The 12,926-nt window shown below is 38.2% G+C and overlaps 1 protein-coding gene across 3 annotated transcripts in view; it reads left to right on the top strand.

Moving 5' to 3' along the window:
* The window catches only part of LOC148842253 (midasin-like protein), a 99,926-nt gene that overhangs the window by 35,912 nt on the left and 51,088 nt on the right, over nt 1-12,926 (top strand). For all 3 annotated transcript variants that reach the window (XM_088957146.1, XM_088957147.1, XM_088957145.1), the window contains exons 24-25: nt 10,665-10,815; nt 11,187-11,260. In XM_088957146.1, coding sequence (XP_088813272.1) covers nt 10,665-10,815; nt 11,187-11,260 — 225 coding nt within the window. The remainder of the gene's footprint in view (nt 1-10,664; nt 10,816-11,186; nt 11,261-12,926) is intronic.

Below are 12,926 nucleotides of genomic sequence, written 5' to 3'. Positions count from 1 at the left end.
ACTGGCTTGAATCAGTAAGATGTTAGACAGTTTTGTATGCCCTTAGCTTCAATCCAATTTGATGTACTTTTGACATTTAGTGTAAATAAACAAAGTACATGTTTGATTCATGTTGTTTGGTATATTTCTGTGTAAGACCCTAAAACTGGACACTTATAGAGACTAGTGTTAGTTTTAAATGTTCACAGCCACTGGATAAGTCTGGGGAGATTTATCCTGCCAAGGCCGATACTGATGTGCCACGAAGTGTTGGGATGGTTTGTGTCGGCCATCAGGGTAAGACCCAAGGCACATGCAGTATGAGATTGCTTGAACCCTTGAACCGGACCGGGTTTCCAGTATTGCCCTAGACCTTGGAAATAGATCGGCAAAACTGAAAAGTTACACCTAACCCCTGGACTCGATTATGACACTTCACTAGGTGTCGTATCGGGCTATCTTTGATACGTCAATCAATGAGATCCTTAGTGGGGGTCAAAACCTGGACATGTTGGGGCAATCTGAGAATTCATCTGAGTGAGTGATCATAGTGACAGGATCAGCCCCTTTGTCGGACAATGGTAATGATCGGGAATGCACTCTCTTTGATGGAAACCAAACTGCCGACAGTTGATTTCAATCGTTGGAATTTTGTTTTGCAAAATTAATATATATATATATATATATATATATATATATATATATATCTGTATATGTACGATTTCAAAAACATTTGCAAAATGTTTTAATTCCCGGGATCCATGTGAGTAGAGAGTGCGGCATTGTTCCTTGCAGCCGAGGGAGAGATCTTCTCTTATCGGGCAGTGCTTGATCTTTAAGGGCTGAGAGATTAAGTGTAAGACCATTTGGGATAATACCTGATGGGCTAATCTTGCACCTGCCCACAGTCCCTGGGTTTTTATAAGATGGCTTGGCCCAGGGACCACTTAATGTAAGTGTTGGGCCCATAGGGTCCATGTGATGGGCTTAAGGGGGTCACTGAGTTTTTTAGTGAATTCGGCTGAGCCTTGTAATAAAGGCTGGGCCGAACCCATGTGGCTGGTGTAGGGACCACTTAATGTAAGTGTTGGGCCCATAGGGTCCATGTGATGGGCTTAAGGGGGTCATTGAGTTTTTTAGTGAATTCGGCTGAGCCTTGTAATAAAGGCTGGGCCGAACCCATGTGGCTGGTGTGTAGATCAATGCTTGGGTCCCACGCCATACAAAGAAGCCCAACCGAGCAGCAGATTGGAAACTAATTAAACACCGAACACTTAATGGGCCAAAAGCCCATTACGAGTTGGGCTGATATGATCACCCATCTATGGGGTGAATCTGAGATTAATGTTAGTTAAAAGGATTGGGCTTACGACCTTATCCACTTTGGGAGACCAAATTCAAATCAGACTTGAATCTGGTAACCTCCTGATAAGATCAGGAGTAAACTAACTTAATTTGTAGATAGGATTAAGATTATCCCCTATCCAAATATTGATTTGGATTGGGATAACTCTTAATTAGGAGGATTTCTTAATCAAGAAGAAAGGAGGAGAAAGCTAATTCGAATATACCAGATTTCGAACCAAGTTTTTCTAAGAGAGAGAAGAAAGTCTTCTGTAACAAAGATTTGATCTCAAGAACTCCAGAGAGAAGAGAAGCTGTTCAGCCATCTTCGTCCAAGGAATTCTCCTCCAGTCGTCGCCAACCCCTCTTGCAATATTCGATCTTTGTAGGAGAAAGAAGTCAAGAAATCAGTTATTGACATCAGTCTTGCAGAAAAGACTGAAAAGGATTCAGTGTTTAGAGTTTCCAGTGGGTTCTTGCGAAGAATCCAATGTGTAGGACGCACCCTGCTGGTTCCGTTCCATCAATAGCTGTGTCATCTTCAGCAGGAGCGGATCTTGGCATCTTCTTTGGGCGTGAACACCAACTTTTGGAGATATTGTTTCTCCGGATCAGGTATAATCATTCCTGTTTCCTTTTGGTTTAAATCTGGTTTGATTATGGTTCAAGTAGAATTCTTGTATATTGTATTCTAAATTTAGGGAATATGATTCTTAGTTGGGAGAAGGTAGGAAAATTTTTGAAATTCGCCCACCCATTCCGCACCCTTCATAGCGTCCATTAGATGGATCCTACCCTTCTTTTATAAGATGCTATACATGCTGATGCCCAAATGATGATTCTGCTCTATTGGGGTATCAGCTAGCTTGAATCTTAGACTCCATGTTTGTTTAATAAAATCTAAAATGTATTTCTTTTGATAAATAAATATGACCCAGAAAACAATTTACTTCTCCCAGGTTATTAATTAAAACTTCACTGCCAAGGACTTGAGCCTTTGAATTTCATTTGAATGTTGCCTATGATGGTGAGACGATTAATGTGAACAACCAACTTCATAGAGGCTTTTGGTGGGCGCTTTACACATTTTATGGTCTTCTTGACTATGCATATAGACAACACTCTTCATAACACTTAAAAACATCTAAAACCAAGCTTCAGTAGACTGTTTTCATTCCATAGAATGTCTTTTCACCAACTTAGTGGGAACTACATTCCAGTTGTGTGAGTTGACACCACCATTTTCTTACACATAGCATTTCTCTCCTTAGGTCGTGATGAGGAGACAATGACTTGAGGGGAAATACAATGCGAATTAGAATAATAGTACAAGTATGTCTCTCTTTATATATGCAGTAGGAAATTTATTGTTATCAATAATAAGACCATGATTATCAGTCACCAGAAGATAGGAGCTGAAGTATAAAAGCTAATATGGCGAAGTAAAAGGATCAATAAGATCGTTATTGCTTGGGGTTGAACTCTGCATAAGTTTCTAAGATGATTGATTCTTCCTCCTGGTATAAATTTTCTGCTTTATGGTATTACCTTTGTCAGGTAAACTATTAAAACTTCTTGAGTCAAAAAGCACACAGTTGCATAGGATCAGGAACCAGAAGTAGCACACTTAGTTTCTCTTTACAAGTGTTTCTATACACTTGAAGAGAGGTTTTCTAAGGAGTAAGCAATGAAAAAATTTAAAATTTAATGAAATTCAGGAATGTGATTTTGAGAATGTTCTGTCATTGGTGTCCTCTCAACACAAGACTGTAATGTTTCTTTTATTTTAATGAAAATTTTCTGTTATTTTCAAAAAGAGAAAAAATTGCTTATTGCAGATGGTATGTCATCATTTACTGCAACCTGAAAACATACATTTCCACTTTCAAAAATGTTATCTTATATTATGGAAGTTCAATAAAAAGTGAAGCCTTTGATTTCTTTTATCATGTGTTTGTATGGAATTCTGTATTGGAAAACAAGCAGGCTAGGTTGGCTTTTTCTGTCTTTAAATCTGGCAAATAGAGGAAAAACATTATCCACCAAACAAATTCTTTCCCTCTGTTGTAAGGCCTGAATTTATTTTTGTGATCAATCACAAGATTAACATAGTTTTGTTAATGATGAAATGAAAGGTGAAAAGCCAATGCTCTCATACTACAATCTCCCCATATACTGGCAAGTGGCAAGATGAAAACCCAATACAACTGGAACCAGAGAAATTGTGGCACAAAGTGGTGTTTAGCATCCATTGTTTAAAAGAAAATGGCCACACTAGAACATGTACAAGAGCAACTTTGGCATCTCCTTGGAAGGAAACACACTACCTTTTGTTATTGTTATGAAATTCTCTTGTTATGAGTGGGTTCTGGAAATAAGACCAAAATTTGGGAGGATTTATGGGTGGTTGGTGGTGTTGCCTTAAAGGCTCTATTCCTTGTTCTTTACTCCTTGTCATCTTACAAATCAGATATTGTTTCTAAGTTTTTCCCCATATCTCCATGTGGGTTTGCTTGGGGTTTTGGCTTTAGGAAAGGCCTTTGGGACCATGAATCCTTGGTTCTCATTGACTTGCCATATTTTAAGTTCCTATTTCCTTTAGTTTTATTTTTTGTTTTTCTGCCGCTTTCTTCAATGTTCTTTCTGTTTCCCCTTCTCTTTTAGTTTACTACCCTTTCATGAGAAAATTAATGCTTATGAAACCTTACAAATGAGGAGACCCATTGGTACTTGTCCTCACGCGTCTTTCTTATTTCCAATCAACTTACAATTTGCTAATCTTCTGCTCTTTTGTTTCAAGTATTTGGGAGGGGATCTTCTCTCTCTTTGGTTGTAGGTGGAACTCTTCTTTTTTTGTTTTTGGTTGGTAAATTGAAGCTATTTTGATGGCAGCCCTGTGAATCAGCAATAGGTAGTGCTTTGAGAGACAATGGAAACATCAGATTGTCGTTGTATTTTGGCCTAATAGTATTGGGCAATTCCATATGGGCAGAACTTTAAGCTGCACTTCAGACCTTCATGGTGTGAAATTTGCAAGTCTTTTTGGTTCTAGGAACTGATTGTAGAGGGGGTTTTAAAGACCATTCTAATGGGTACCACAATCTTGTCACACTTTCTGATTCATTAGCTTGAGGAGTTAGCAGAAAGACAGTGGTGTTAGATATCCTTTAAAGTAATAACAAATTGTTTTTTTTTTTTTTTCCATTCTTGTCGTTGTACTTAGAGGGGCTCTATTTGGAGCATCCGAGAGCAGTTTGGATCTGCTCCAACTGTATTTGTATATTAAACACAAAATCAATGTATTTGTAAATGCATACATTCTGATACCATAAACGAAGTTTTCTGATATTGATAAACAATCAGGAACCAAATATAGTTGTCCAGGCGACAAGGCACCCTTGGAGTCTCGCCTCGCCTAATTGCCGCACTGTTTTCTATAGCGTGTTATAAAAAGCATTTATATTCTTAATTTTTTGAGGCTATAATTATAAAATAGACATTTTAAAACTAAAATATTCATTTTGTGTGTTTATATACTAATTTCTTATTTGTTAGGGTTTAATAAACACAAACATTGCTAAATGCTGTGTTGAACCCTCAAACTCAAAGACTTCAAAACCTGAACCAATAAGTAAGGAAGAACATAAAATGTTGTCCAATCAAGGCATTTTCTTCTTTTTCTTTACTAATTTTGTGTTCTTATATACTAATTTCTTCTTCCACCTTTTCATTTATTCTTTTCCTATAACAGAAATAGGGGTTCAGCCCTATATTTTTCTAATGTTCTTTTCTTTCTTCTTTTTCTTCTCATGAATATGTTGGAATATGTTGATTTTCTATACTTTAACATGAAGTTTATGCTTTTCTTATGAAAATTGTGGATATTTATTTAGGAAATATGATTATAGAACCTAGGGAACTACCCTAGGATACGTGTTTTTACTTAAAAAAATCCATTGCCTAGGTGACTAGATGAAGTAGGAATCTGCTAAATTAAAAAAAAATATGAAAGTAAGTAGTTTCTTGAAGAGAGGAGAAGAAGAGAAGAAGAGAAGTTGAAAAGAAAAGAGAGCAATAATCTGGCCGCCCCCTTCATTTATTATTTATACTAAAATAATAGAACAGTACAAAGACAACTATGCCCTTATAGGGCAGCAAAACATAAAACAGCATATATAACACTAAGAAACATAATAAAATTTGGACTCACATAACTACTATGGTCCCCACCTCCAATCTAACAACTAACATAAATCATCTACTCATAAAAAACAACATAAAACTAATTAATCTTCAACACTCCCCCTCAAGTTGAGAGTAAATGTCACACATTCCCAACTTGCGTAGATCATGTTCAAGCTTGTTCCTTGCCACCCCTTTAGTGAGAACATCAACCAGTTGCGACTTTGAAGAGACATAAGGCAAACAAACTTCTCTGGTTGTTACCTTTTCTCTTATAAAGTGTCTATCAACTTCAATGTGTTTTGTCCTATCATGCTGAATTGGATTGTGGGCAATATTGATTGCAGCTTGATTGTCACAGTATAACATCATAGGTTCCTCTGCTTTCACCCCAATCTCACTAAGAGATCTAACCCAAAGAAGTTCTGAGACACCATGAGCCATGGATCTATACTCAGCCTCTGCACTTGACCTTGCCACAACCGCTTGCTTCTTACTCTTCCAGGAGATCAAGTTTCCACCTACAAAGGTATACACTCCTGATGTAGACCTCCTGTCATCTAAGCATCTTGCCCAGTTTGCATATGTATAGGATTCTAGCTTCAGATTCTCATTATTTGAGAAAAGAATGCCTCTGTTAGGGTGCTTTTTCAGATATGCAAGTATTCTCTCAATATCTTCCCAGTGTCGAACCCGAGGTGCATGCATGTACTGACTCACAACACTGACAGCATAAGAAATACCTAGTCGTGTCATACAAAAATACAACAGTCGGCCCACCATTCTTTGATATCTCCCCACATCCTTTACTAATTCACCATCCACACCATTAATTCTGTGATTTGGATCAATAGTAGTGTCTGCTGGTTTGGTCCCCAGCTTCCCAGTCTCTCGTAGTAGGTCAAGTATATACTTTTTCTGTGAAATGAAGATCCCATGCTTGGATCTTGCAATTTCAATCCCTAAGAAGTATTTGAGCTCACCAAGATCTTTGATCTCAAATTCTTGCTACAATGATTTTTTGAGATCATCAATCTCCTTCAGATCATTTCCTATCACCACTATATCATCCACGTACACAATCAGAATTGACACCAAAGCATCTCTCCTCTTCATAAAGAGGGTGTGATCAGACTGTGTCTATGTTATCAAAAACGGATGAGTGCCCCTCTGAACCTGTCAAACCAAGCCCTAGGTGATTGTTTCAGTCCATACAGAGATTTTCTGAGTCTGCACACCTTTCCTTTACCAACATTTTCATAAAAGCCTGCTGGAATGTCCATATATACCTCTTCCTGTAAGTCGCCATTGAGGAAAGCATTTTTGACATCAAGCTGAAACAAGGGCCATGAATAGGTAGCTACTAGAGATAAAAAGATACGAATTGAACTCATCTTAGTTACTGGTGTAAAGGTTTCCAGATAATCAACACCATAGGTCTGAGTATACCCTTTTGCTACCAACCTTGCCTTGTACCTCTATATCTTGCCATCGGCCTTATACTTCACTGTGAATACCCTTCAACATCTGACTGTCTCCTTGTTTTGGGGGAGATCAACTATTTCCCAAGTTTGGTTTTTGACCAAAGCATCCATCTCATCTTGCATGGTTGTTTTCCACTCAGGTTTGGAGAGAACCTCAGTAACATTCCTAGGTATAGACACAAAATCCAGGGAAGAAAGAAAAGCACGGTAAGAGGGTGATAATGCACTGTAGGAAAGAATGTGTGAAAACATAACAGGCTTAGGCTCAAGAGGAATACCTGGAACTGTATCTGCCGAATCTGGAGTTTCAGAAGGATTGGCAGAGAGTGGTGTGGGTCGAGGATGTGTGGAGTCAACCATCATCTGTCGGCACTGATATTGTTGCGAGGCTGCTCGTAGTGGCTCAGGTAATGAAACTAGAGGTGCAGGTGCTGGCTAAACTGATGCTGTAGGTGGTGGCTGAACTGATGTAGATGCTGGCTGAACTGATGGAGGCACCACAGAAACAGGAAGAGGAACAGATTGTGAGTTCTCCTCCCCAAAACTCTCCCCTTGAGGAGAACCACTCGAGAAAAAGAATGTGGATTCAAAAAAGGTAACATCCATAGTGACAAATCTGCTCTTCGACATTGGGTCATAACAGCAATACCCCTTTTGGTTCTGAGCATACCCAAGAAAAACACATTTCTTGGATTTAGGATCCAATTTCTTGCGATGAGGGTCAAGAATGTGAACAAAAGAAACACAACCAAAAACCCTCAGAGGTATATGAAATATCTCTCCATCTGGAAAAAGAAGGCTAAATGGCACCTTAAACCCCAAAGTCCGTGAAGGAACACGGTTAATCACATGTATGGCTGTAAGAACTGCATCTCCCCAGAACTGCACAAGAACTGAAGCACACACCATAAGACTCCTTGCCACCTCCACAATGTGTTTGTTTTTCCTCTCAGCAACTCCATTCTGTTGCGGTGTATATGCACAACTGCTCTGATGAACTACACCATGTTCTAAGAGATACGTGGTTAGGTCATTCTCAAAGTATTCTCTGGCATTATCTGATCTAAAAGCCTTAGTTCTCACTCCAAATTGTGTGAGAACCATCTGGTGGAATTGTCGTACTAAGTTAGGAACCTCATCACGTGATCTCATCAAATATATCCAAGAATATCATGTATAATCATCCACAAACAAGAGAAAGTAACGGAACCCTCCCATGGAAGGGATTCGATATGGCCCCCATACATCAATGTGAACAATATTAAAAACAAAAGTACATCTTTTATTACTTGGTTTAAAAGACTGTCTACAATGCTTTCCTAACTAACAATTCTCACACTCCAAAGTAGATAATTGAACAGACTCAAACAACTTTGGGAAAAGACATTTCAAATAACTAAAAGAAAGATGTCCTAAGCGATTGTGCCAAAGAACTAACAGACAGTAGGTTGGTATGAAGTCTAGGGACATGCAAAATAGAAGATAGGGTTATATCATTGGTCACTCTAACTGTCCCCTTCCCAATAATGGGCATATGTGAACCATCTGTTGTAGAGACTCTGTCTCTACCAGAGCACAACTGATAGGAACTGAAAATGATAGGGGCATTAGTCATATGTTCATATGCTCCTGAGTTTATAATCTAGGGAGGTCCCTCCTTACCTGAATTGGATGCAAGATTTGCAGTTGCATATGAATTACCTGTATGTGCAAAGGAAGTGGTGTAGTTGGCTCCTGCATTCTGTTGTCCATCTGGAAGACTAGAGTCGGGTGAATCTTTCTTATTCATAAGCTGTCTAAACCTCTCCAATTCTGTTCTCACTGTTGCTACTACAATGGATTCCCAATCAGTTTGGGAGAGGGGTTGAAGAGTCTCCTGTAGTGGCTGCATTTGCATTTTCCTTCTTATTTCTTATCTGAGCATGCATAAGGTTTGGATGAAATTTCCAATAAGTGTTCCTGGTATGCTTAGGATTCTTGCAATAATCACACACCAAGTCCTTCTTATCTTCCCTTCTAGTCTCACTACTCCCCTTGTCTCCATTCGGCTTAGGTTTTTTTGTACCAACCATAGCCGACTAGTCAATCCGAGGCTGTCTCAGCATTACATTCCTCTTACTCTCCTCTCCAGAGACAAAAGCATAGGCCTAAGAGAGTGTCACACCCTCCCTAGAAAGAATATGCTGCCTAGCAATGTCAAATTCAAGGTTCAGCCCTGCCAAGAACTCAAAAACCCTATTCCTCTCTACCAGTTTGTGATAAGTTGCATCATTTACACTTTCCGATACCACAGTTTCTAAGTGATCTATTTCCTGCCATAGGGTTTTCAGCATAGAGAAATGCACATCAAGAGGTTTTTCTCCCTGTTTCATACTTATCACCTGATTTCTTAACTGATAGGCTTTGGCTTCATTTTGCTTCTGAGAGTAGGTTTCAGTCACTCCATCCCAAATCTCCTTAGGAGTATTAGCCCATAGGAAATTTTTTGCAATATGAGGTAACATAGAATTACACAGCCAAGACATTATCATGCAATTCTCTTGCACCCATCGGGAAGAGTTTGTATCAGGTTTCCTTTCCTCCTAGTGAGATACCCTAATTTTCCATGGGCACCAATAGCCATCTTAGCTGATTGTGCCCACTCCAAATAATTTGTACCATCAAGTTTTACTGTAGTAATGATCCCAGACCAAAAAATATCACTAAGAAAAAATAGATTGGAGACCTTCAAAAAATAATTTAATATCACACACATAGAAACCAACCCTTCTGAAAGAAGAAAACCCTAGTTGGAGGAAAATCTCTCTCCTCCCCCCGCCTCTCAACAGAGAGAAATGTGAATCGATCACTCCGGGAGGCCTAGAAAATTTCAAAAACCAAACTGCCCTCTTTAGAAAATCAAAAGAGAACTAACAATACCTGGGCGCCCAAGATCATATCAAAAACAAAGAGTCCAACTTTTCTGGGACTCTTCCCTGTATTCCAGTTCTTCCTGATTTTGATGCCGAACAGTAGATCACTTTCCTGATGTCTAGATCCCACCATAAACTCCAAGAACTGGGCAATTTATAGCCAGATCGATCAGCCTTTTACTACTTCATGCAGTCGGTTGATCTAGGGCTGCATGAGAATGCTTCAAGAAACCCTGGCTGATGCTCTGATACCAAGTAGGAATCTGCTGAATTAAAAAAAATATGAAAGAAAGTAGTTTCTTGAAGGGAGGAGAAGAAGAGAAGAAGAGAAGTTGAAAAGAAAAGAGAGCAATAATCTAGCCGCCCCCTTCACTTATTATTTATACTAAAATAATAGAACAGTACAAAGACAACTATGTATAGGGCGGCAAAACATAAAACAACATACATAACACTCAGAAACATAATAAAATTTGGACTCACATAACTACTGTGGTCCCCACCTCCTATCTAACAACTAACATAAAACATCTACTCAGAAAAACAACATAAAACTAATTAATCTTCAACAGGTGACAAGGCACCCCCTTGTCACCTAGCCTTGCCTTGGCACCTTGAAAACTATGGAACCAATGTAATTATATCAATTCATTTTGAAAGTGATTATGAATTATGTTGTTTTTTATTTATTTTATGGTATTTTTATGTTTGAGCCATCTTGATATATATTTCTATATTAAGATTCACATATTTTGGTAAACAGTGGTTCAACCAGTTGCAAACAGGGAGAATACTTACTGTAAGGGATTTTCTATCTTGGGTTGCCTTTATCAATGCAACAGAAGAAAGTCTTGGATCTGATTATGCACTCATACATGGGGCATTCCTTGTGTTGCTTGATGGTCTAAATTTAGGTATGCCCTTGCCTCATTTAAATTTAGTCATCTTTTCTTTTTTTAGTCTTTTCCATAGGCCAACAGTAGGGGTGAACATTAGGTAGGTATTTAATTTGATGAATTTACACATCTGGATCCCTGGGCCAGGTCATTCAAATTTTAACAAATATTCAGCCTGAGCCTGCCTAAGGGTGCTAAATGTTCATTATCACATTCATTTTCTAAAGAACTGTCCCTTTATATTTTCTTTCATCTTTAGTGACATCTTTTGCTCTTTCTATAGTTATATGAATATGTATTAGTGTAAGGGCACATGCAATACACATGTGCAAGTAAAAGGTAATGATATAAGTTAATATCGTATAATCAAACTTAACATTTATGTGCAGGTACTACCATTCCAAAGAAGTATGCAGAAGAGCTGAGAAGGAAATGTCTTTGTTTTCTTCTTGAACAGTTGAAGGTGATTCTCGTTTTTTCACATATTATTGTTCTTTGGTTTTAACACAACATGCTTGTTTCTTGATAGTTGGTCTGTTTATTACCATTTCAAGAATCAATCTGTTACTTTTTGTTAGCCTTACTAGTGCTATCTACAGAAGATTCAAAAGTTGGTCTAATAGATGAAGTGTCCATTTTTGTAGTCCATGTTTGGAGTTTCAGATGACCTACAGTAGAATAGTTCAAAGCTTAGGTGGTGGCCTAGACAGAGAAGTGGTAATTCAATGCGGACAATGGAGCTGTAATGTGCCATAAATAATTGGACAGGATTTAAGGTCTCCTGTTGGTAATAGGTGTTCAGGGTTCTGATTTTTTGTCATTGATAACAATCAAGCTTTATTAGTTGTGATAAAAGTGTTCTAACAAGTGCCAGACATTCTCAATTAATTGTGATAAAAGAATGTTCTATTCAAGCTTTATTTTGTTACCTAACCCTTCCCATTTAACTCAAAATCTTATCTACAATTGTACCCAGAAAAGTTGAATTCTGTTCACTCTTTGTTTGGCCACTTTGTTGGAAAACCATTTGCTGATCTTTGCACCCATGAATAATTAGTTACGAAGTTCACCTTTGATAAACTGAACTCAGATCCCTGAGAAAGCAAAAAACAGGAGTTTTGGTCTAGACTGAACAGAAAAAGTTTGCATTTTTGATAGGTAGCTAAGATTTTTATTGAAAGAAGAAAAAGATTTACAAGGCCCTGAAGGTGGTAGGTCTACCACTCCCATGAACTGGTCCCCACTTTACAACTAAATCAACAGTGTATCATAAATTTTTTACAATTCAGCCCAATATAGTTTGCTTTTTGGCTTTTCTGTCCTCTAAATTCAGTTGACCTGTTTGAATACCTGAAAAAATTGCATATTTACCTTATGAATTTGTTTTTTCTTTTTGGGGGGATGAGGTAGATGAAATTATGAAGAGAATGAGAAGTAAAAAGTGGTTTACTAGCACTGTCTCCACCAGAAAGGAGAAGTGAAAGAGCGATGGGCAGTAATTTTTAGAACATAAGGTTATAAAACACCTCTTAGATTACTAATAGGAAGATGGGCATTTGAGCCATTAAGAGGATTCTTTAAAATTAAGAGTCCAGACTCAGATGTTGCACCAAATGGTTAGGGGCATCTTAAAGTTAGCCCATTTTTTTTCCTAATTCCTGAGGAGGATGAACTTCAGTTCTAGGTGGGGGAATTGGATGAGTGTATGTGTTACAACTCCTTTTTCGGTTTTGGTTAATGGTGTGGCTTGTGGTCATTTCAAAGGCTTTCAGGAGCTCGAGAGGTTTAAGGCAGGGGATCCCTTGTCTTTCCTACTTTTTCTTTGTGTGATGGAAGTTTTGGGGAAACTGACTTTGAGAGCAGTATCAGGTATTTTGGAAGGTTTTACAGTGGGTGAGAGTAATTTGGAGATTCCTTTGTTATAGTTTGCTGATGATTCAGTTTTTTTTTTTCTTTTTTTTTTTTTTGGCAATGCCTTGTGAGAGCAGCTGGACTATTTGATGGCAACACCACATTATTGTGGTGGTTTGTAGTTGATTTTGGCTTACACCTGAATGTACACAAGTGAGCTAGGAGAGGTACAAAATGTGCAACTGTGGGCAGATTTTTGGGATTTTGAAGTGGAAAAG

Source organism: Nelumbo lutea, chromosome 8 (assembly GCF_056320005.1).
Source record: "Nelumbo lutea isolate HS-2025 chromosome 8, American lotus-T2T, whole genome shotgun sequence".
NCBI classification, from domain to species: Eukaryota; Viridiplantae; Streptophyta; class Magnoliopsida; order Proteales; family Nelumbonaceae; genus Nelumbo; species Nelumbo lutea.
This window is presented reverse-complemented; position numbering and strand designations above follow the sequence as displayed.